The sequence below is a fragment of the Aedes albopictus genome, chromosome 3 (assembly GCF_035046485.1).
Source record: "Aedes albopictus strain Foshan chromosome 3, AalbF5, whole genome shotgun sequence".
NCBI classification, from domain to species: domain Eukaryota; kingdom Metazoa; phylum Arthropoda; class Insecta; order Diptera; family Culicidae; genus Aedes; species Aedes albopictus.
The window spans coordinates 291580666-291607407 of NC_085138.1; the positions used below are offsets into that span (position 1 = coordinate 291580666).

General features: G+C 39.8%; 1 protein-coding gene across 6 annotated transcripts in view; it reads right to left on the reverse strand.

The window, feature by feature from the left end:
- LOC109415955 (uncharacterized) overlaps window positions 1-26742 on the reverse strand; it is a 163067-nt gene that overhangs the window by 86308 nt on the left and 50017 nt on the right. For 2 of the 6 annotated variants that reach the window (XM_062861260.1, XM_062861268.1), the window contains exons 1-2: window positions 16224-16716; window positions 9528-9861 (exon numbers count right to left, since the gene is read on the reverse strand). In XM_062861260.1, the coding sequence (XP_062717244.1) occupies window positions 9528-9861; window positions 16224-16263 (374 nt within the window). In that variant the 5' untranslated portion in view covers window positions 16264-16716. The other 4 variants (XM_062861265.1, XM_062861263.1, XM_062861261.1 and 1 more) reach the window with 3 other exon arrangements.

The following is a 26742-nucleotide window of genomic DNA, read 5'->3' on the forward strand; positions in this document are numbered from 1 at the left end:
ACACCCACCTCGTGACGAGTCGCTTTCACAGCTCTGTCACAACCAGAGTTTAAAATTTTCATATTCAATGAATGAAATTCAACGTGAATTTTGAAAATTCTCAACTCAGGCCAAACATTTCAATAGGTCCTATCTGCATTTGAGAGGCTCTCTTTGTTCACTTTCTCTTTCAATTATTGCAATGTAATGGTACACTTTTCAACTATTTTTGCAGTACAAATCAAAAGACGATTGTGTTGGCCATCGTTCAATGCAAGGAGACAATCATAATACAAATAAACAGCTGAGATATTAACGTAAGAGGGGGAAACCAAAGAGAGCCTCTCTTCTGCAGATTGGACCTTTAGACATGTTTGGCCTGAACTGAGGGATCAAAATAAAATTCATTTTGGTGAATGAATTTTTCGCCTATTCATTCATTTTTCTGTCACTGACAATTTTCACTGGGAAATATAACTGGACCGTTACTCCCGATTATACTTCCAATCACCTCAAAACTTGTGTACAGTAGTTAATTAGAATATTAATTATGTTCTCTATTTGTCCATTAAGTCGCATTGTGCGTCTGTTAACAGAAATCGGACACTTTACGACGTGAGAAAAAATATTCGTGCCAGAGAATTGAATGAAAAAAAAAGGCATTCAGCTGACAATGAATGTGGCCAAACACGAATGAAAAAATGAGAATGCCAATCTTCACTTTCAATCTTCGAATTTTTTACTCTCTGGTCACAACTTTGGGATTTGTGTGCGACCCCTACTCCATTCGGCAAAGTTTTAGATAAAACCACAAGGCAAAAGTCGTCTTTACATCGTTCCTTAATTGCATGCTTCCGAACAGAGAAAATATCAAGTGAATGTAACTCTTTGCAAGTGAGTGTTCCCATCCCTGGTTGTAGTTTCGGTTTTCCATACCTGAGTTTGATATTCTTCATGACGGGCTTGGTGGTCTAGTGGCTACCGCTTCTGATTCGTATGCAGAAGGTCATGGGTTCAATTCCTGGTCCATCCCTTTTCATCCTACTTTGTATCTTTCTATCCACTTTATCTCTCTCTCTCTCTCGCTTCTCTACATATACAACTCATGTATATTCATATGTTCATAGCCATCGCTAGAACCAGAAACGAATTGGAAAAAAAAGTCGTTTCCCTCTCTTCCAATTTCCACTCACAGCACAGTGTATATAACGCCTACAAATTATGCAACCAAAGCGTGCTGTGCCGCTTGACCTTATTCACCTCATTCACCACACAATCTATCACCTTACGAACACTATAAATAACCCCCTATCCATGGATCGCATCACCGACCCAACGGTGACTCCCAGATCTCCCATCCTTTCCGTCTAATACCACGGACAGACATGTGATACGAGTGTGATTCCTGTACAACGGTACGCAGTGTCAAGAAAATTTTGACAAGACTGACTTGAACTGAGAGAATTTCCAGTATGGCACTCATTTCAAGCGCAATTGTACAGTGATTCTTGTATCACATGTGTGTCATAAGTATAACAAATACCCCAGTCCGTGCTGGATGTGGGGATGCAGAGGTGATCTCGGTCTTTAGTAGCAACAACCAGCACACTCTAACATTCCTTTCCCTTCCCAACTGACTATAAGGACGTGGCCGTCGCCGGTATTGATCCAAAATGTATGAGCTGCTAGAATTGCACTTTGAGAATAAGTGGAGTGTCCCAGCCCTTATTCATTTGGATCTCAGTGCAATTGGTACCAGCTCAGATCAATAACGGAGTAGCAACCATTGACATGTATAGTCAGATTTGATCGTTTTTTTATCGTTTCCATACCTGCCACAAAAGTTCAGCCTATTGGACGCAGTGGCTTAATTTCCCCAACAGGGAAAAAAAAAAATACCTGAGTTTGATATTCTTCAGGTATTTTTTCCTGCTCGGGGAGTCTCAAAAACAACCCTCAGAAATCCCGAAAGATTACCGAAAACTTCTCAGAAGGAATTATTTATGGGAGTTAAAAATTTGGGAGAACTGAATCGCATGGCAGTCCTATTTGCATTTTGGGCTAAATTGAGTTAATAGCAGATGATCTTTCAGCTACATAAGACCAAGCCCACCCGTGGGCTTAATACTACACACGCAACAGCACGTCGTTAACGATTTTTAATTTCGTTATCAACCCATTTTCGCACCGGTCGTTCGTTTCCATGTGAGTAAAATAATGATCGGTCGCCTTTGCGCACCGGTGGTCTCTATTCTCTCCGTACCATCGGTTTTTTGCACTTCTGTAAATCATCGCAATATTTTGTGTATTTCTATGGGGTTATTGCAAATCTTATTCAGTATAATATTTTTTTTTTATTCTTTAATCACTTAACCTAATTACAGCTCTATTGTCCACTAGGGCACTACGAGAGCGATTTCAATTGACAGCTGCACTTACATGTTGTACAGCGCCTAGGTGTATATTCTATTCTACTTTATCGAACTGGTTTCCGCCTTTCTGCTGCTTTCACTTTTCTACTCTATACATGGTAGAATGATGAGCACAAGGATGATGGATGGCCGTTGTTCCTTTCCAGTCCGATTGGGGGTCCATTATGAGTAGCAGTTCGCCGATGTCCAGGTATCCGGGTCCGTTTGAGCCACGGGGCTCAGAAGAGGGTCAGTGACAGCCGCTCTCGGGGGAAGAGCAACTGACGATAAATTGCAAGTGCCGGGGCTGGGAATCAAACCCATGACCATCCGCATATGAAGCGAACGTGTGACCAACTACGCCACGGGCCCCGGCTAGTATAATAATTTGTGCTTATATTATGAAAGATGGGGTTTTGGATAAGACTGAAAACTGTTAGTAAAAATTGAATTCAAATAAATAATTCCCTTGGAGATTTGTATGACTTGTAGGTTGAATTTTTATCTAAAATCATATCCATCTCTTCAATATTCATGTTGCCTTTCTCGCAAGAAATTTATCTGAATTTGAGATTATGAGCATCTTTTTTTAATAATTAGGTTTATTGAATAATTACAGCCCTTGCATTTCCAACACATTTATAACGTAGTTGTCTCCTTTACAACTTCGCGTAGGTCACGATTCTTGAATCCTGGTCATAGTAGAAGCTGTCTGCTAACAGTCTGCGATAAGTTTGCGCAACCTTTTTTCATTAACGTGTATTTTAACATCAGCTAATTCTATACTCAGTCACAACCTTTTAGTTACAAAGCATCACTCGCAAATCTTAATATATATTGCGATCTTTTGGATGCTGGTATATGAATATTTTGTTGGAAGCAGATTCTATGCGCTTCATACAACAATTGATGTATTTTAACATCCAACGTCTTGCTTTTTCTATAACGAGGAACCTACAATATGGCAGTCCTGCACACCGCCTATTTTAATTGGTGAAACTTGGCAGCTCGACTAAAAAATGTAGTCGATTTTTATCGGTATGATTTAGTTTTTACAAAAAGAAATAACCATGCAAATAACTGTAGTGTTTCTATGATATCTGAGTTGAGTTAGGTACAGTCAATGCATCTTTGAAAAATCGTAACTACTCTTATCTAATCTCATACATACGCGGAATCACCCTGGAAAGCAATCGTGTTGCTTTTCTTGTCAATACTGATGCTTGCAGCATATCAGAGATATGACACATGCATCAAAGCGGCCTGGTCTACTGCGTTGTATTTACGCGCAAAGATGATTCTTCGAAATACTGGAGTACAGAATATTTTATTTCGGCAAGGTACTTCTCGAATTTACAGGGGAGGAAGGATGCGTGGACGGTGAAGTTACCCATTTCGCACACTTTCTTCCTAATGTCTCGTTTATTTAATTTATATTTTTAAATTTATATTTAATAAACCACCCACTGACGACCACCATTTTTAAAAACAGCAATCAAACCAAAACTCTTGCCTTTTTGAAATATACACGACAAAACGAAACGCGAGGCACAGCTCTTTCAAAGCGGTGGATCTCAGCCCGGAAAGTGAAGAAAGAAAACCTTGTGGTCACTTATTACTGTCAAATAGTTTTTTTTTTTGGATTAGAAAATACGCACATCTTCTCACCGGAATCTGCGTCGGATGACGATAATTTTGAAACTTATCGGAACGAGCTTCGCGAGTTATTTATTTGGACATTTTTCTAAATGTGCGAAACTAAGCTTTACTTGCTGCGTAGAAACCCCGGCTCAAACATGTACGTGTTAAAACAGCAAAACTCACTGAATCACTATACATTTCTTCAAATATTAGTTTCGAAACGATCGGCCGAATCAAAAACTAAAGGTGCGATTATGAGCAATCGTAAATATTTTTAAGAGAAAATCAATACATTTTCGATATGCATGATCCTAAAATTGGCGAAGAAGCGAAAACTTTATTCATAACATACTTAAGCAAAGCTTGTCAATTTAAACCTATTATTATTTTTTTGCGTTTGTATTGTCACTCTATCACAATTCTATGTCAGACAATTTGTTGTGTTATTCGTGTAACGATCTATGATATTGATTGGTTGAAAATTTCAAATATTTGATGCAAACTAAAATAAATCCCTACCTATACAAAACAAGAAAATCATTCTCTAGAAACCATATAGGGTATTGGTTCCCTTATTAACCCGTTTCGGTCCTAGTTGGGATTTAAATTTCAAAAAATCATCGTGACTTTATTTTCGATATTGCGCTTATACTCCCACCCGCAGTAGCTCATCTTGCAGAAGCTAATTCCGGAAGTTCTGAGTTGTTGCTATTCGACACCTAAACCGCCTGGAGACCTACCGGAATGAACTGAGGATGGTAACAATCGTAGAAAGAACGAGCTTTTCATTCGCACCGCCACAATATCTGTCGAAATTATGTTCCATAACAAATCCGGAAATCAAAACAAAAATAGAGTTGCCAAATTTCAATGAGCATGGTCGTGTAGGGTGATCACGTTTTTTCAACACAATGTTAAAATTACGTCATATAAACTTCTATACAACCAAAACTTGCGCTGTCGTAACTCTATTATAACAAGTGTGTTGCTTTAGAGTTCCCAGATCATCCGGAGTATTATCCAATATGTCCACAACCATCTGGATTCTCCTCTTACCTACCTATTTTGCAAAATCATGAAGATTGATATGTCGCAAGCCATGTTTCAAAATTTATGGCGGCACGGTCACTTCCCCGGGTGGTACCCGTTTACCAGAATATTCAAGATGGTTGCCAATATGTCCAACACCCTCTGAATTCTACTCTAACATACTTGATTTGCAAAATCCCGAAGATTGATATGTCGCAAGCCATGTTTCATAACAATTTGGAAAATGGCCACTACCCCGGGTGGATCTAAGTTCCCGGAACATCCGGGATAGCGGCCAATATATTCAACAATCTCTGAATTCCACTCTAACATACTTGTTTGGCAAAATCATGAAGATTGATATATCGCAAGCCATGTTTCATAATTGTTATGGAAATGGCCACTTCCCCGGGTAGTTCCAGGTTCCCGGAACATCCGGGATGGTAGTCAATATGTCCAAAAACCTTGAATGCTACTCTAACATATTTGTTTTGCAAAATAGTGAAGATTGATATGTCACAAGCCTTGCTTCATAACTGTTTGGGAAATGGCCACTTCCCCGGGTGGTTCCAGGTTTCCGGATCATTCGGGATGGTGGCCAATATGTCCAAAATCCTCTGAATACTCCTCTAACATACTTGTTTTGCAAAATCATGAAGATTGATATATCGCAAGCCATTTTTCTTAATTGTTTGGGAAATGGCCACTCCCCTAGGTGGTTCCAGGTTCCCAGAACATCCGGAATTGTGGCCAACATGTCCAAAAACCTCTGAATTCTCCTCAAACACACTTGTTTTGCAAAATCATGAAGATTGATGTGTCGCAAGCCATGTTTCATAACAATTTGATTTGGAAAATGGCCACTTCCCCGGGTGGTTCCAGGTTCCCGGAACATCCGGGATGGCGGCCAATATGTCCAAAAACCTCCAAATTCTACTCTAACATACTTGTTTGGTAAAAACATGAAGATTGATATGTCGCAAGTCATGTTTCATAGCTGTTTGGAAATGGTCACTTCCCCAGGTGGTTCCAGGTTCCCGGAACATCCGGAATTGTGGCCAATATGTCCAAAAACCTCTAAATTCTCCTCTAACATACTTGTTTTTCAAAATCATGAAGATTGATATGTCGCAAGCCATGTTTCATAACAATTTGGAAAATGACCACTTTCCCGGGTGGTTCCAGGTACTCGGAACATCCGGGATGGTGGCCAATATGTCCAAAAACCTCTGAATTCTACTCCAGCATACTTGTTTGGCAAAATTGTGAAGATTGATGTGTCGCAAGCCATGTTTCATAACAATTTGGAAAATGGCCACTTTCCCGGGTGGTTCCAGGTTCCCGGAACATCCGGGATGGCGTCCAATATGTCAAAAAAAAACCTTTGAATATTCCTTCAACATACTTAGTATACAAAATTATAAAGAAGGAACCATAACAAGCCTGTTTTTAGAATTATGCGAGAAAAAATGTCAGGTGTAGGGAACGTGTGAAAAGTGTCCTCCGAACGCACCCCAAACGCGACCCGGAACATCCGGAACCAAAACCAGATAATCCCAATTTACTCAAACTATGCGTCTGTAATAATTAAAAGATAATTGAACATGTTTGCAATCATATTGCATGTGTTTTTTACAAGTAATCAGTGGTTAAAAGGAAGTTGGTCCATTTTTGACCCGATTTGACCCATATAACCCCTTCAATAACTCAGACCCCAAGGACCAAAATACCATTTTAAAATTTTTCCATACAACTAGAGATGTAGCGCAATCTTCGTTCAAAATTCCGTAAAAATCGGTTGGAAAATGAAGTCACAGTAATTTTTTGAAATTAAATTCCCAACTAGGACCGAAACGGGTTAAGCATGTGGTTCCCATTTTCATCCCACGAAAAACCAAGGATTGAAGCGCTGTTTGATTTGTTTCTTATTTTTGTATTTTTTGTTAGAAGTGAGCACCCATGAAAACAAAAAGAACGAAGTCAATCGGTGCCGTAATCGCTTGTTTTCGAATAGGATGAAAATGGGAGCATGAGATTACTGATGGCACACATACCCTACCTGGCAACAAATCCATAGTCATGTTCTTTCGTCTCCTCTTTACGCCACCCAGAGAGCTAAACGCGAGAGAGCGCACGAACCTACGGATAGAGACCGTACTTTGCGTGTCTCTATATTCTAAGCCCTGCTACGAACCGTACGTAAACTTTTCGCTTTCGAGCCCTACTTAGCAGCGACCGGTGCGGTTCGCTTCTTTGTTCGGGGCTCTACTTAACGTTAAAACGCTTGATTGAGCCCATGAGTGGGCTTGGTCTAAATAAAAAAAAAATGTATAATTTGTTCAGTAAAATTGAAAAACAACACCAAGTCAGATTGTCCCATAATGAAAAGTAATCGGGTCAGTTCCATCATGAACTTTTGTTTTCTGGAAATAAAAAACCGAACAAAGTTTGGGCAAATTTTATATTTTTTACAGTTATGTTAAATTAAGGGTGTCCATTGAAATGTTATGGAAAACATGTTTTTTCAGTTAAAAAAAAACAAGCTTTGTAACATTGAGTATTTAAGTGTTGTTTTTATAAAATATGATAGTATTACATGCTTGAATCACTGCGTTAACAACTATCACTTCTATTGAAAGCTCCCAACGTCTTCAAGACTTCATTCTGATTGATGTAACATACATTTGAAGCTTTATATTGTAAAAAATAGCACCCAAGTTGTTCAAATGTCTAGAAAGAACTACCGTAGTAATCCGGGGTAACATTGATCAGAATTTACGATTTTTCTTGAATAATTTTCTTGTTAAAGCAAATGTTACATGTTTTATATTTTTAAAACAAGTACTGGCCCTCTGATTACACTAGTTTACAGCATTTTTGAACTCGGTAAGCTGATGATCATTTTTGGTGTAGAATCATGCCCTGAGTTCGAAAACGCGAAAGAAAAAAATTACAGTAGAGCGGAATTTTTTTCGACTTTCCATACAAGGTTGATGATTTGAAATCGAGTTTTGTTCTATTTTTAAGCAAAGTCGCTCACTTAAAAAATCTCATTCTCCGTAACCAATGCTCCGATTGAGCTGAAATTTTTACTGTAACTCGCCTACATATGATATGTCAAATAAACGTCGAGAAAGAATTTTCAAGTTGTTTTTTTCTTATTAAAAAAAATACATTTCTTCAAAAATTTTTGGGAATTTTGCTTAAATTTAAGAAGATTGTCCCCAAAAATCGTCAATATCTTGAATTTCATCAATCTGACGCAAAACCTGTATTCAGATGATCGAATGGTATTGTATTCAGCTTTCAATTTATGGAAAAAGATTTAAAACTGGTTGAACAAAACGCAATATATTTGAATTTTAGTAAATTACATATTTTGAAAAGTTGTAAAACTCGATATTGAGCTAAAACTCAAAAACTGTTCTACTTTAAATTTTTTGAAAGTCGGTTTCGAATTCAGCACTAAATTGTGCTTCAAAAATTTTGGTCGTTGACAGAAGTTCACGACTTTCATTTTATTTTGTAAACTTGTGTTATGTGTTAAGCTACTCGAAAAAGTATTGTAAAACTTTTAAACATGTTTAAATAGACTTTTTAATCTAATTTTTGATTTTGTTGATTTGGGGTAACATTGATCATGTCAATGATCAATGTTCGTTTGTGTTGACATACCCTTACTTTCTAAATTCGGTGTCGCTGATTTCGAATATGTCATCCAAATTCTTACAAGTTATGTACTTTTTGAGTTATTTTAGGATTAAAATCCTCCATTAAAATCCGCGAATAACGCCTAAAGGTAGGCAACGGCTTAGGAATTTGATAGCCTACTTTCAATAAATCATATATTTTACTGAAAAAGAGCATTTTCATAAAAGTTTCGTTCATTAAATCCAACTCTAGGATATCATATTGAAGTAATATAGTGATTTCGAACCTCATATTGTATCTAGTATTCATACCATGCATGAATGTTTGACAATGTATCTCATTGCGTTACGAAACACAGTTATGAAAAAATCGATTTATTTCAATGTTTATGAAATTCAATTTTCAAGAATTACATGTCATTTGATTGCTAAATAATAGCGGATTACGATATACCATCCGATCGCAGAAACTGATTCAATTCAAAATGTTTGTTTAAACATTTCATGAGGTCAGTCAAGCCGATCAATGTTACGCCGCTGATCAATGATACCCCGCTTTACGGTACTCGCTTTATAATTTAGAAGACGTTCTTTTGAAATAGATCATGTCAAAAACAAAATTTGACATTTAATGTGATTCAAAACTAAGACACATTTATAACATATTTCGTCCGATTGAATGAACATAAAGCCATTTGTTTGACCATTTCATGCATTTTTCTATTAACTTCTGTATTAAAACAAACAGAAAATGTGATTTGCATCTAACGACCAAAAAGCTAAAATTCAATGTACATGATTCGACCCAGTAACTTACAGAAACTGGCTCCCAATATTGTTCGTGCTCCAGGGGTACAGATCTCGGTCGGCTTCCTCCAGTTTTCCACTCTCGTTGGCCTCAATCAGATCGCTGTTCTGACTTAGTTTGATCTCGTCGGCTATCGTCGTGGACTCGGGAATGATATTTCCTCCTATCACACCATGTTGGTGGTGGTGGTGATGATGCTGAAGAGTCTGATGGTGAAGATGATTACCATGGATGTGCACATTGAAATGCTGGTTCTGACTAGACAGATCCTTATCACCGCTTATGACACTTCCGCCAAGAAGACCAAATTCCTCCTTGGTGAAGTCTTGCATGCTCCCGCCAACTGCAAAAAGAGTAAAGAGAATGCATTTTTATTAGTTTTAGAATAGAAAACATATCTGAAAGTAGAATCTTTCAATTTGACCTGATTATTTTCACTAGCAAATGATCAGAGTCGCGGCACTAAAATTAAACTTCCTTCTTGGTGTAGAACTAGTTTGCAACAGCACTTATCCCTCTAACGGCGATTCCATTTTTGCCTTCCGGGAGCGGCCGGTGGCGCACCCACATCCACATGGTCTCGTGAAGCGGAGAAAATTCGTGTATAATACGGTTCAAAATAGAACAAAACATTGGTCAGTGGCATTTTTCGGCTTTCCACCCGCAACAACGCTGCAGCAATCCCAGCCCAGTCATAAAACACACAGCGAGAGAGAAAACCGTACATGCTCGAGCTCAGTTCCCATCATATCCCGTCCGCCATCATCACAGCCAGTGGCAAAGGCGCAACAACATATGTAGTGTGGCTGTGGCGATGCGATGGTGGCCCAGCAGCGCAGCGTCGCCGTCGTCACTTTTTTGATGCTCATCATAAGCTCGATGCCCCAGTTGTTGGGTTAGTCGAGACCGACGGTGAATCACCACCATAAGGTTTAAATATAGCAATGGCCAAGCGCATCGTGTAATTTTCCCCAATTCGTGATAAATTGTGTTTCCATGCAATGCAGCAAGACTGTTCTATTTCGTTTTTCGAACAGCGCACAACGGGGCTCCTCGAGTTTCCTTTTCAAAGGCGAATAAACACACGTGTTGATCTTAGTAACTGAAGCGAATGTTGATGATTGGAAACGTGATTTCTGGTATGGTGATCAACTGTTTTTGACATTATTGAAAATATTTATATTTTCAATGACTTTTTCACCAACAATGTTGTCTTGAATAATGTCTCATCTATGGCCAAATGCAACTTTGCATTACTGAGAACAATTAATGTACGTCAATCTCCAGAATTAAAATGCTTCATCGCCGAGGTCACATCTGACCCCTCCTGCCCCAACAAATTATATGGAGACGCACGGTTGGTAGTTGTTTCACGCTAATACCCATCGCTATTGGCGAGTTGTCTTTCAACATGTTGAATTCCGTTCAACAACATGTTGAATTCGGCCATTCGGCGCCACTAACATCGACTACCTGATGATGATTGATGATCAATCTGTGTCCAAACTCTCCGTAATCAACATATTGTACCGATATAGATCGGAATCGAAGGAACGGCTGGTTGCTCTGCAGAAGTTTCCAGAAATTTACGTTACAAATGCAAGCGGGAGCAGCAGACCCGCTGTTTTCGGGGGAAATGACATAAGGGGGTCTTCAGTTAGCCTAGTGATTAAGGCTATGGATCGCCAATCCGGAGACGGCGGGTTCGATTCCCGTTCCAGTTGGAAAATTTTCTCGACTCCCTGGGCATACTGTATCATTGCATTTGCCTCACAATATACAAATTCATGCAATGGCTGGCAAAAAAAAGACCTTCAATTAATAACTGTGGAAGTGCTCAAAGAACACAGTGGGGGCGTCGAGCCATAAAGAAGAAAAAGAAGTAGTCATAAGGAAACAGAGTGTAACGAAATGGCACAAGACTTTATATAATAGTAATTCAGTGAGAGAGGCGCCACTTTCCACTTTAATTAAATTTTAATGGTAAGAATAATGATTTACTCCTGCCATTAATATTTAAAACTGTTGTGTATTTGTTCGAAAGGTCAATGGAAAAAAGGTGGAATGCCTTAAAAGTAAAGCAGCATCCATTTATTACGTAACGCTAAAATTGGCATTTTTCGACCCCCCCTCCCCCCTCCGTAACGCTTTTTTGTATGAAAATCCTAAAATTTTTGTATGGGCCGTAACGCTTGGCTATACTCCCCCCTCCCCCTAGAGCGTTACGTAATTTGTGGACGGCGCCTAAGTGACCTTTTTTTGCACACAGACATACAAACACACATACACACATACAGACATTTGCTCAATTCGTCGAACTGTATTAATTGGCTTCTTTAGCGGTGTTGGGATAATTCCATATTCTGAATCTGCATGCCAAACTGAGCCTAAATCCAAATTTTCATCAATTTTGATGCCCGGGAACTTATTTAAATATCAATTTGAAGTTTGTATGGGGGCGGTTTGTCGAATCACCCCTCGTTGCATTTTGTACTGGCGGAGCTGTCAAACAGTTGCCTAGCTGTCAAAAGGTGATTTCGAAAAATCTCTTCGAAATTGATTTTAGGTATCAAAATAAAGTTCTAAAAATCTGAAAAAAAAATCATAGTGGCTCAGAAAAAGGTGCGTTTTCGTATAAATTCAAAAAATGAATACTTTTTTTCAATATTTAAAAACCCAATTGGTATATGTGACTTGACCCTCCGTGCCTTCTATCCAAAATTCGTTTTTTGAGTAAATATATAGCCTTTGAGTACACTTTGGTGTACGCGAAAGACAAAAAGGGCAAATGGACGAAAGTTGAAATGTCAAAAGGTCCAATACTGATCTGGCCACGTTAGGGGGTGTGTCTAGACGGCGGGTTCGATTCCTGTTGCGATCGGGAACTTTTATTGATTTCTCTGGCCATATTCAGTGAGTCATTGTACTTGCCTTACAATATACAAATTCGTGCAAAGGAAACCCCTCAATTAATAACTGTAAAAAAGTTCAAAGAACACCAAGTTGAAGAGGTGCAGGCCAAGTTCCAGTGGAAACGTAAAGCTACTAAGAAGAAGACTCGCTTGTAAAAAAAATGAAAATTAAATGCTGGTGTAGCTTGTGAATTGAAACAGAGAAAATTCACAAACCCCTCCTTATTCAGTTCATAAGCATTTCTTACAAGTTGTGTTAACCCTAGTGTAGTCGGCAGGGTAAACTAAATACTATTCCTACGCGTTAGATAGGATCGCACAAAAACAAGCGATGACAAAGACAGCCAGCTAAGAGTTGTGTGCTTAGCTGGTAGTGCAGTCTGGGCAATGTTGTCCTTCTGACTTCAGCTAGATTGAGGAGGTACGACCCGAGCGTCTGTTACGACTCGATACAATCGGCAAAGACCCACGCGATGAAAAGAGGACTACGATTGGAAACTTGGAACATGGAATTGTAAGTCACTTGGTTGCGCAGGATGTGGCAGGATAATCTACGACGAATTACATCGCCGCAACTTCGACATCGTGACGTTGCAGGAACTTTGTTGGACTGGACAGAAAGTGTGGAAAAACGGGCATCGAGCGGCTACCTTCTACCAAAGCTGTGGCACCACCAATGAACAGGGAACAGGATTTATAGTGTTGCGCAAGATGCGACAAGACAACGTGTGATCGGGAGGCAGCCGATCAACGCAAGGATGTGCATGTAGAGAGTTAAGGGTCGTTTCTTCAACTACAGCATCATTAACGTCCACTGCCCACACGAAGGGAGACCTGATGACGAGAAAGAAGCGTTCTACGCGCAGTTAGAGCAAACATACGATGGTTGCTCGCCGCGTGACGTGAAAATCGTTGTCGGCGACATGAACGCACATGAACGGTAGGAAGGGAGGAACACCACCGACAAACCGACGTGACAGTGATGTTTCAAAACTGTCCCTCCTAAATTTAACGGTCGACCAGCGAAGCGAGCGAACGCTTCTGTCAAATCAGCGCAGACGCGAACCTTTTCCTATATGAATACACGGGGGTTTGGAGTCAAGCTATCAAAACAACGCGAACCGTTATAGAGGAGGCGGTAGTATTCGGCTATTTTTCATCGTGGCGTCGGTGACAACAAATTTGAATGTATTTGTTCTAGCTGTTACGTCGGTTCGTCGGTGGGAACACGTCAATGGCGACGTTGCAAGCACCGAAGGTGGCTTGGTAACAGATCTAGGAGTATGTGCGCAGGACAAAAGATTTCCAGTCCCTATCCTCCAAGTGATTGAAGAGGAGGTTAGCCGGTTAAAAAACAAGAAAGCCGCTGGAGCAGATCTACTACCAAGCGAGTTACTAAAATACGGTAGAGAAGCACTAGTGAGAGCACTACACTGGGTCATTACCAAGATTTAGGAGGAGGAAGTATTACCGGAGGAATGGTTGGAAGGTATCGTATGCCCCACAAGTTGGATTGCTGGAACTATCGCGCGATCACACAACTGTGCGCTGCCTACAAGGTACTCTCTCAAATTTTATGCCGCCGTCTATCACCGATTGCAAGAGAATTCGTGGCGCAATATCGGGCTGGATTTATGGGTGAACGCGCTACAACGGACCAGATGTTCGCCATCCGCTAGATGTTGCAGAAATACCGCGAATACAACGTGCCCACAAATCACTTGTTCATCGATTTCAAATCGGCGTATGATACAATCGATCGAGAACAGCTATATGGTAGATTAAATATGCACGAATGCGGATTCCCGGATAAACTGATACGATTAATCAAGGCGACAATGGATCAAGTGATGTGCGTAGTTTGAGTATCAGGGACACTCTCGAGTCCCTTCGAATCTCGCAGAGGGTTACGGCAAGGTGATGGTCTTTCGTGCTTGCTGTTCAAAATTGCTTTAGAGGGTGTAATTAGGAGAGCGGGGATAAACACGAGTGGAACGATTTTCACGAAGTCCGTTCAGCTGCTTGGTTTCGCTGATGATATTGATATTATTGCCCGTAAATCCCGTAACGTACATCCGACTAAACAGTGAAGCCAGACGAATCGGATTACTCATTAATGTGTCGAAGACAAAGTACATGATGGCAAACGGCTCCAGGGAGGAATCAGCGCGCCCGCCACCCCTAGAAATTCGGCGATGATGAAATCGAGGCGATTGAAGAATTCGTGTACTTGGGCTCACCGGTGACCACCGACAACGATACCAGCAGATAAATTCAGAGACGCATTGTGGCAGGGCAGGAAATCGAGCTTACCTTGGCCTCCGCAGAACTCTACGATCGAACAAAGTTCGTCGTCATACGAAGTTAACTATCTACAAAACGCTGATTATACCGGTAGTCCTCAATGGGCACGAAGCATGGCCCCTACGGGCAGAGGACCAGAGAGAGGAGTTTTCGAACGGAAAGTGTTGCCTACTAAGTACTAGGTAAATTCTCAACGAAACGACCGTTTTCGTCCAGTTCTTCCATCTGAATCAGATACCTTATTGCGTGAACTTGTTGTTAACAGTGATTGTTGTGAAGATTTTCTGCCGGAAAGTTGATTTTGAACGAGTTTACTGCACCTAGTCCAGCGCCAATTCTCGGCACCAGTGCCGAACTTCCAGCACAATCAAATGGAAATCACTTCGGCACCCATCTTTGTGCTGCCGAAGTGCACTCGTCTGCGTGTAATATTTGTTTTGAGCATTTGTGCGGCTTCAGAGTGAAAGTGCGTTTGGAAAATATGCGGCTAGTGATGTTTTTTGTTTTGCTGTGAGGTGCCGGAAATTGATGCGGGTGCCCAAGTAGTTCGAAACCCTTTGAAATACAAAAGTTGTAAAAATTTTAAATCTATATCTAGATTCAGCATCATTAGATTCAGTTTACCCAATGATTTTCCAATGCATAGAATGCAATGTAATAAATTGGTTGATCAACTTCACCCCGGATTCAAAGTATTCGAATTTGACCATTTGAACATTTTTTTACAAAATATTACAGAATTTTGTTTACGGAACTAGTATCTTCGGATAAAGCTTTGGATCTTTTTACGCAATCCATAATTGCTATTGGCTAGACGATGGTTTTATGATTATTCTAGTGGCGGTGGATTACCTGGTAGGAATGGAATACGATACATAGCTTTATAACAAGATACTGTTTCCAAAAGCAAAAAATGATAAACAACCAGCATTTCTGCTTAATATAATCATTTGTTGATAATGATTCCTAATTACGGGTTTCTTATCCTTTCCAACATAGAAAAGATTCAATGTGTTTAATACCGCACAACGACCTGTTTCACTGGGAGCACAATTTCCAAATCACAAATGGAACACACATATTTTGTCATCACCCGCGCCGTAATACCCGAGAGTTAATATTAGCCGAATAAGAAAAAAAATGCTTCTTCTGGTTGACACCACTGGCTTCGATTCCCATGTTGCTGTCTTGGATGGCATATTACTTCGTCTTTTCTTTATCATATTTTAACAAAACCAACCATCGTCTCTACTAGCTATTTTTGATCCAATTCCAAGGTAGAGCCTGTTTCTTTGCTTCAGCATCAGCTTCATTAAATGAATTCGGTTACCATCAGCTTTACACTTTCCGCTGAGAGCATAACAAAATATTAGTTTATTTTTCCAAAGTGTGTTCACCCTAAAGTATTATGTTTTTGATACATGGATTCTATAGAATGTCCCACAATGCTGAATAATATTTCTATTGTAAAACTTCACTTTTCATTTACCCGAAAAAAGGAGCTCTGGCAACATTTCCGATACAATCATCGGGTTGGAATTTTTGGCAAAGTTCGACTTTTCACTAAAACCGGGCAATGCATTCACCCGCACGAATTGCAACAAATTGTCTTCTCCGAAGTACTCGAAATCTATCGACGGAACTCTACGTGCTGCGGCAGCACGTTAGCACATTATCACGGACACGTTGCACCCGATCCGCGTTCTATTTTCGAACTGCCCAATGTTCCGACACGGGGTACGATTGCCATAAAAGGCAATCACTTGGAGCGAACTTTCGAGCTGAGAATGGTTTTGCTGACTCGCGGCAGAGACGGACACCGCCTGGCGATTCGAGATACCGTCGTCGTCGTCGCCGGAGATCTTGTCTTTTTTCCGAATCACACACGTCGCGACGAGGCGCGGGTTGAGCTAAGACTAGATCTAGTAGAAAATCATGCCGAAAATACCGATTGAAAAGGGAAAATCAAAATACATTTTCCTTCCTCCCATCCGTACCTGTTTCAGTGCTCCCACGATCCCAAAATTGAACGAGCATGCCCCGGGAAGAGGCGTATGAGGTAAACTTAACTGCCGGGAGTTGGTGGAAAAGGCAGGTCGCATTTCTCTCTTTTTGGTCTGCAGGAGGTCGAACTCGAGGCACTAGGTACTATTCGGGAGTAACAGAGTGATAGTACACACTCATTCAGTTTTTCCGAGTGGGCTGACGACAGGCCTGAGCGACGCGATCCGTCTGCGCAGCGAGACGCACGATACCTACCTACCTATCACCCATTTGGCTATCGGTGGCGCGGCGGCATGCTTATGGTGTTGTAGAGGACCATGCGTTTCCATCGCACACCGATTGGGGCAGTGCGGGTTTACAGCGAAGGCAGGAAGATTTGATATGTTGTTTATTCCACTGTATTTCGTGTTCGTTGTAAATCTTGTTATGTATTTTCTTGTAGACATACAAACTATGACAAAGCGACTGACTCTCATGCCTCCTTTTCAACATATTCACGGAAGGTGTATAGCCACGAGCCGGACTCAACAGCTGGGGTACGATTTTCACGGAAACCGGTCAATTTGTTTGCTGTGCGCATGGCTTGGACGTTATCGCCCAAACATTTGGAATGCTAGCAGGGTTTCACAAAATTTTGAACCCACCATGTCGAAGAATCAAAATTTGTCAAGTATGTTTTTCCTCATCCATGCTGGGTACGATCCGAAACTGTTTTCCCCGGTTTAAAGTAGAGCAAACAGTTCGCTCTCACCCGTGTAGAATTCCTCTTCTATTTGGCAATATTGACGTAGGACTACGTCTCTGTTTTCTATACCCGGTGTCATTTCAAAATTTATGAAACCAAGAGCGTTACGTTTGAGTGAAAGATTTTAAACGCTCACAGTACCTTTCCCACTGAACGAAATGATAAACAAATCCCGTTATCCGAGAGATGAAACTCCCGCGTTCAATTTGTAATATTCGGTGAACCTGAAAATCATTGATAAATAGTTGAAAAGTTGTTTTAAAGTAAGACATTGAAATCGCTGAAATCTATAAATATGGGTAGCGGACAAATTTTCTCGTTCAGTATACCAACGCTCTCTGATTGGTGCGCATCCTGGGGGCAACTACGATGCAGGAAGGAATGCGATCATGCGAGAGCTGATCGTCAGTTGCATTTCGACCACCGTCGAGGTGACACCTCGAGCTGGGCAGCGGCACATCGACTCAGCGACGACATTTGGCTATTGTACTGATAGCACCAGGAATCTCATTCACAACAGCAAGCGGCGGGCCAGTTTTCGATTGCGTCTAGCGTTGAGCACGGAGAAAACCAACACGAATTGCGTGGCATTGTAAATTCATCAAAATCGTCCATTATTCAAACGGTTCTTTTCAGGACCATCGAAAAAGATTTCTCAAGAGTTAATTGGATGAATTTCCACCCTCGATCGAGAAAGGTGTAGTGCAAAGCAAGGACAGAGCGGCGTTTCTCAGCAAAAGCAAAGCCGGTCATTAATCGCATGCACGGCAGCAAGCGGCGGGCCAGTTTTCGGTGGCGTTCAGCATTTAGTGCGGAGAAAACAAACACGCATAGTGGCATAGTGAATTCATTTAATTTTCTTCCTAAAATTATTCATTATCCAAAGGACCATCGAAAATAATTTTTCAAGAGCTGTGAATCGGATAATTCAATTCCAACGAACAGGAAAAGTGTAATACAACCGAAAAGTGAATGATTTTGAATGCTGTGACTCAGCCAGCAACAATTATGACGTCTAATTGTTCCACCCGGACTTTGGCAACGAATTATCATATCCGGGCCATTTTGCGTGAAAAATGTTTCAATTCTAACATTTTCCAAATTAAAATGATCTAAATCATCTAATATTTTGGTTACATTATCCGTTCAATGGAAATTTTCTCATTTCTCGGTTGATTAATCGTTTGATGCGTCTGGAGCATAAGGGGCGGGTCATGCAAACGAAATTAACTGAAAAGCCAGCCGAATGGGAGGAGCTTCATCTGCCAATCTACGGGTATAAAAGCAGTGTTCTCTGTTTTCTTTCGTCATTTTCGTTGGATCAGTCAAGGAGGTTGGAGGTGGATGTCACCTCCAGCAAGGCAGCAGCACAACAACCCAGCGACTACTCTCGGATATCGTGCTGATGATAGCACTTGGAATCGCATCCATGGCAGCGGCGGTGGGCCAATTTTCGACGGCGTCCAGCATTCTCCGCACTCCGCAGCGAAAACCAACATGCATTGCATGGCATGGTGAATGCATCAAAATCGTCCATTATTCAAACCGGTCCTTTTCAGGACCATCGAAAATGATTCCTCAAGAGTTAATTGGATAATTTCCAACATCGATCGAGATGTAGTGCAACCAAAAAGCAAAAGACAGAGCATCGTTGCCAGCAATAGTGAAACTGGTCATTATTGTAATCCACGGCGGTCCAGTTTTCGGTGGCGTTTATCATTCAGCACGGAGAAAACCAACACGCATTGCGTGACATGGTGAATTCATGCCATTTCGTTCCTAAAATCGTCAATTAATCAAACGGTCTTGTTTAGGACCACCGTTAATTATTCCTTAAGAGTTTGTGAATCAGCTAATTTCATTCCATCGAACGAGAAAAGTGTGGTGCAATTGAGAAGTGAAAGATTGAATACTTGGTGGCCCAGCAATAATGATGAAGCCGGTCACTAATGGCCTAATGGTTCCACCCGGAATTTAACAACGCATTATTCTATCCGAACTATTTTGCGTGAGACATTGTTTAATTAAAATTAAGTTTAAACATTTTTCGAAAATGTTCGAAGGTGAATATATGACGAAGCCACACCTAGAATTTTCTAGAGCACAAATCTGAAGAACCGAATGTCGGTTTGCGCTTAAAAGTTGATCGTTTGGTTACCCGCTGGTGGTGAATCGAAATTATCCAATCCGTTCAATGAAAATTTGCTCATTTCTCGGTTGGTTAGTTGCTTGATGCGTCTGGAGCATTCGGGGCGGGTCATGCAGACGAAATAAACTGGAAAGCCAGCCAAATGGGAGGAGCCTAATCTACTAATCAAGGGGAATAAAAGCAGTGACCTCTGTTTTCTTCCGTCATTTTCGTTGAATCAGTCAAAGGGAATGGATGTCACCTCCGCAGCTGCGCACCAATCCTGCGATGACTCTCGGCTATTTAGCTGATAGAACCAGGAATCTCATCCACGGCAGTAAGCGATGGCAGTTTTCGATGGTTTCCAGCATTCAGTGCGGATAATTTTCAATTGTCTTGCCGAAATCTCCTGTTATTTAAAAGGTCCTTTTCAGGACCAGTGAAAATTATTCCTCCAGAGTTATGAATCGGATAATTAAAAGCGACAGACTGAAAACTTAGCAACAGTATAGCCGGCCTCTAATTGTTGTTCGCGTAACTATACAACGTATTGTTGAATCTAGAATATTTCATGAAACTGCAATCAAAATTATCTAAAATTTCGTTAACAGCAATTGAGTTGTGTCAAATACACATGGCTACGGTGGCTCCATCTGTTCATTTCATAGCGGCAATTTTAGTTATTTTAATGATTGTTGCGATCGCAATATGATGTTTGGGAAGCTATGGCTTAACGCCTTTCAATATTATAATCATTCTTTCCTTTCGACGAAAATTCTTTCAAACAACGGTTGAACATTTATCTTCAAAATAAAATAATACTCAACCCTCAAGTGATGGCCAACCGCGCGAGTTACGGAAGGTTTAACTAATTAACATCTTATGAATGCGTTCAGTGAAATGGATCACATAGGTAACAACTTTAATCAACACATCACTCCGCCGATTTGAATTTTGCCAGCATACATTGTGTAGGCCTTTTATCGTCGGTTTCCTGCAATAGGGGCACAACTCAAAAAATGTGAATTTTCAGAATAAGCGTTTAAAAATTGGCAATCATGAAGCACCTCCTGCAAATTCACTTATTTCTCTCATCATTTGACAAATGTAAATAAACAAATTTTGATTGTTGTATCATTGAAAGGGGCTGAAGGACTATCTGTTTCATGAATTTTTGACAACTATTTTTCAACGACTATTGAAAAAATTGACTGATTTTGAGTTGTACCCTTACTGCGGAAAATTGGTGAAAATGCCCAAATCTCGCGTTTCTCATCGAATTTTGGAACGGGTCTTTGTGAGATGAAATTTTACATAGTTTTTCATCATTTGCCATCAAAATCTCAAAAATGACATATTTTGAGTTGTGCCCCTATTGCAGGAAACCGACGTTATGTGATAAATCCGTTATGCATTTATTTACGAAGGTCGGACAACAATGACACGAAAAATCAGCTGATTTAAGACTTCAAATTAAAGGGCCCATTTTAATATATAAAAGTCGGAACCTCATTCCAGCCTTTGTCCTACGTCAACATTGCGGTTATGTCTCAGACATTACCCACCCCTAGTTTTTACATCTCCCACATGATGGCGTCTCGCACCTCTAGGTACCTCCACGAACCGGCGTCGGGCGAGGGCGGCAGCATTGAGTTATAAACCCACGTTTCGGCCACTACTAGCCGTGCGAAGAACATCATCGGTTCAAATAGACATATAAAGCAATGTTCGTGTGTTTTCCGAATGTTTTTTCTTCGATCGAGGAAATCTTTCGCAACGCACTTGTAGGGGATGATAGGGCAAATGTTTGTCTTTTAGATTTTACAATGCATTTTTTCGATAAACTACTTATATGCTTCAAATCTAGGTTATGTGTGAGTTATGAATATTTGAGCTGTTATTATAGTATTTATTGACCAAATGTAACCATCATCCCCTATTTTGTCTTAAATCTCTAGTACATCGTGTTAGTGCAACATTGTAGTTGCTTTTGCGAGATGTAGATATAACAAGGTATGTTCAGAGCTTAGCGCTATCAGGATCGGCGGCACGAGAGTTGCCTTTTGTAATTGGTCAACACTGCATAGCTCGCGCTCTGTTAAGCAACTGTCCTTCATTCATTCCTGTTAGGTCTAGACTCCAAATATAATATATGAAAAGTGATATCAAAATATTATAAGAATAAAGAGTACTTGTATCAGAGTCGATCCATTTTTAAACAAATTGGGGTTTCTTACATTTCCGTGTAGCTGCCGGCTTTGAATAGCACTACAGACCACCTGTTCCGGACGTAAAAGACCACCAAACAGGTGTCAGGGGACCCGTATTTAAGGATAAATGGTTGACAGGGGATGTTCGATCTGCGACGGAACCCGTAACGTGGGTAGATCATATTTTCGTTTTGCGTTACGGTGGAAGATCTACCAAACCGAACCCTATAGTCCTAGCTACAGGTTCCTAGCATCAACCAGGAACAAAGCTTTTTCAATCTATATTAGCGCTCAAAACTGTGCAAATTTAGGAAACGATTGGTTACGTCCCAGTATTCCGCATTGCGATTGAAATTTGTATGGAATTTAGTATGGGAAAACATACTTTTTTTGCATTTTGCTCATAAGTTGAAATTGTTTGTCTAAAACTCTGTAACCGATAACGTTAAAGTAAAATCTAAGATATACTCAAAAACTCTGCCGAAGACCGCAAGGTGATCCGACGCTTGTAAAGTTATGCGCTTCACAAAGAAAAATAAATAGCAAATACATACAAAATTTGGTTTGATTTAACCGGAATTTCATATTAATATGGGTACAAACGAATGTTTGCGCCTACTCGTCAGCTCCGAAATCTATCTGTTGTGGATTCCTCGCCACCGCACTAACTACGGACTGTTTAACCCGTTGGATTTTTGGTGTAGATTGTTTAACCAAGTGTGTGACGTTTTCGATTTTAATATAAGTAAACTAGTTTTAAAGAATAGGATTAATTTTTTTTTAACAATCTGTGACAATTTTGTCAGAGATGTAGTAGCAAATAAATAAATAAATAAATTTAGTTTGAATTTACTACCCGGGGTAGTTGAAATTATCCAATACAGGTAGTTATTTCGTCGTTGATTAGGCGGTTAAATTCAACAAATATTTGTTTGAAATTACCATTGCGGTGGTTGTTTTTTTTTTCAGATGTAATTACAACCGTTGCCGTTAGTTGATTTAACTGACCACTTTGGTATGTTTATAAAAGCCTTTAGTTTGAATCAAACTGAATAATTTGTTGAAAATACAAATGCTTCCGCATGAAACTACTGTCTTTTTTCAATGTTGAGTAAACATTATTTTACTTAGTTTTCGACAACATTTTTAAATTTTAATTTTTATCTACAAGTTTACATAATAAGCTTGTTCAAATATTTTCAAATGATTTGGATGGTATAACAATTATGCATGTCAATGAAACTATCCGGGAAGTGTAGCATCACTGTTACGTTGTTCACGCGGAGGAAAACACGTACTATGTTTTGCTAGTGGAAAACCGCGTTTATTTTGTCATTTCCTGAGGCCATCCGCCAGGTACCAGCTTTTTGTAATGACAAGTCGAAATGTTGGGATCTACAATGGATTAAATTTTATAAATACAGCTATTTGAATACATAAGTGATTCGATTTTGTCAGCCCCTTTCGGAACACATTTTTTTGCTCCCCTCAAATATTTAAACAGATTCATACTTTTTATCCCTCTATGTTATGCCTTTCAGCAGTAGTTTGAAGGTGATCTTAAATTAATTGGTGAATATTTGGCCGTTAGATGATGAGAGCAAACAGTTCGGCGCAAAATGGGGCTGACAAAATCGGGTCCGTACTGTATATAATTCGTAAATGCTTACCTTCAAAGACGGCACTTCATAGCAAACTCATGTTTTTGCACTTTCTACGCGAACGTACCATGATGATAATGATCGAGCGGCTGCGTTGGAGATGAAAAATGGAACAAACCTAAGTTTGGTTTGTTCGTATCAACTTTCAAACTAAGATATACACACTCATTTTCGATTTCTCTGTTCGGTAATTTATTTTACAGTTTTTGAACCGTAAAATGCAAAAAATACTGAGTTTACAGCATTTTCATACAACGTTACTGATGTTCAGTAATATTTTTTGACATTTTACTTAATACGGTTATATTTTGTGCCGAGGGTTCAGTAAAGTTGAAGATTTACTGAGTTCAGTCAAATGTCAGTAAAAAACCAGTACCGACTTTTCAGCATCGGTTCGTTTTTACCGAGTTTTTGTTAAAGTAAAATGTAAACAGTAATCCGCGCGTGCTCAGCTGTCAAAAAAAAAAAGAAAAAAAGCTTCGATCATCAGAGCTATCGCCGTAAAACTGCTCTCATCATGATTTAACATTTTTAACACCGATTCATGTGCCTTTGCCGCTTATTTGGTAAGTATTCGGAAATCTACTGCACCTACAGAACTGGAATAGTGGAATGGCCTCATTCGCTAGACAAATCTTCAGGGACTTTGTTAGTGCAAGTGTTATACTGCCGTTATACGCATAATTGTCCCATGTTATAGGGGATTCCCATATAACATGGGACAAATGGGCGTAGAACGGCAGTATAACACAGCAAATTGTATACATTTTGCCGCATCACCAGATAGAACAATACTCGAGCACCGACTGGATTCTCCCGCACATCGAGCTTCGCCCTGAGGTCATTCCGGTTCTGTCGGAGTTGCTTCGTAGATTTTCAATCCTTCCAAAAGCGGTCGGCAGGGGCACATGAATCGGAAGGACCTAGACTGAAATGCAAAATGCATCGAAAGTGGGGCAGACCGGGAGGGAACAAAATATTTTCCGAAACTCAGCAATGACATAATCAAATCAAATTTTAGATTACCGAAAAAGGCAGTAACATGTATATCAAATATTACTGACTACTTCAGTATTTGTTTGACAGATCCAAATTTTAAGTGTTACCGACTTTTCGGTATTCACAATCGTTTACCGACTTAACTCTGCTGTTCAAAAACCCAGTAAAATTTTACCGAGTTCGGTAATCAAATCTGAGTGTGTAAGTTGTTTTTTTCTCCAACCCAAATGCCAGTTTGATTCAACCGCCACGTTTGTTAAACTAACGGAATATGTTAGTTGTTGTGTATGTTTGTAGAAAGAACTAATTAACTGGTTTGTTTCAAACTGAAAACGTTGATTAAAAACAACAAAACTACAATTGGAAACAACTATTGTTTTAGTTTGTAAATCAACAATCGCTTTTGTTGATTCAAACTGCCCTGATTTTTCTCTGTGACTCAAGTAGCATTTTGATGACCAATTAGCCTTGAAGAAGTTTTGAGAACGGTCATAAAACCTAATAACTTTTGTTTTGGTTTTATGATGGTCTAGTCTGTTCGACTAAAAATGCTTTCAAGCTGCTTAATAAGTCAACAATAAGCCTTAGTGGAGCTTCTGTGCAAAGTTCCAGCAAGGCTCATTGTAAACCTCTTAAGCAGCCAGAAAGTTTTATTTGGAAGTTTATCTAAACTTTGCAGAACTTGAAAGTGTATTTTGTCATGGAAAGCGGAACTTTTGGTTATTTGGAATGTGGAAAAAGTATAGCCTTATGAATAAACGAAGCTTTCTGTAATACAATATATGATACATCTTAGCCTTATTTGACGTCCACCATTGGCTGAGCTACACAATATCTATAGATATATAGGTAGATCTATAGTTATATATGTGTATAGGTATACCGCAAAAACAATTAATAAACTAAACACTTTTATTTTTGATACATCTTCAATAGAAGTTACAAAAATGTAAGAATATTTAGTTTACTCATTGTCTTAGAGACAGAATTCTTATTGCTCACCCAACGACGAAATTTAAACAAGGTTGAACTTTTGAAATTTATTGTAATACCATTTTATACAAGAATATTAGGGTGATTGATTAAACAACGTAAACCGCTGATTGACTCTTGCATGTTGGTTTCACAACTAAACGCACTGCCGTCTTCCACTAGACATCTCAGAATCATCGAGACGAATCAATACCTTTGCCACCTAAAAATCTAGGTGGCAATATACGTTGCCGTACTTTTCTTTTCTTGACTGCGGCAACAACCATAAAAAGAGGTTTTAAAGAGAATTAAGGTTTAGTCTATAAAATAAACTGCGTAGTTCACCTCATGTGAAACTAACATTTTTTTTTATTATGTACTAATTCATCAGTTTTACAATAGTTTTGAGCCGATTTTTTACTCGCAGTCAAAATTAGCCATTTATGTATCTACAAGCAGCTCCCAAATATTGATTGTGTGCAATCAATTTCCGCCCGCGCTTATCCTAATGACAGATACGCGTATTTCGACTATGTACCATTTAGCGTCAGAATCTGAAACTGAAAAAGACTGCAAGCATTAGAGGGCGAGATTAACAGGTACACATTACACTCAATCGAACAGGGTATAAAGCATTAAAGGGTTAAAGTAATAGATTTGTTGTAATGAGCTGAATATTTGTATGGTGAGAAGGTAAATATTTCTACAATTAAATAGTGCAAAAAGCCTATTTGGGCCTGCGACGATAACATCTATACGGGAGAACAAAAGATGTTTACAAAATTGGCTGCAGTAGGTTTCATGATATAAAATTTTGAGAACTCAATGTGTTGACGCAAAGGTAAAGGATTCATTAAATACAGCGTTGAGGAGCGGACCTGGTGTGATGGTTAGAACACTTGATTCTCACGCCGAGGACCTGGGATCGAATCCTACTGAGCATGAGCATGAGCATAGATGACCGCACAATTCGTAGTTGCTACTCCGTGATTGACCAGAGCAATCGAAATTGTACAAGGAACCAATGAATAGGGCTTGGGACTAGCTTACTATTCTCAATGTACACAGTTCGAGAGCTCTCAACTTTATTAAGGTCAATAACGGCGCCGGCCACGTCCTTACGGTCATCGAGGCAGGGAGGGAATGTTAGTAAGGCAAACGTTGTTAAAAAGACCGCGAATCGCTGCATCTCCACGTTTATCTCAGGAAGGAATTTTTTGTTAGTAGGGGTGGGTACATTGTCAGTCTGGGAGTCACCTATGGTTGGTGATATGATTTGACAATGGATC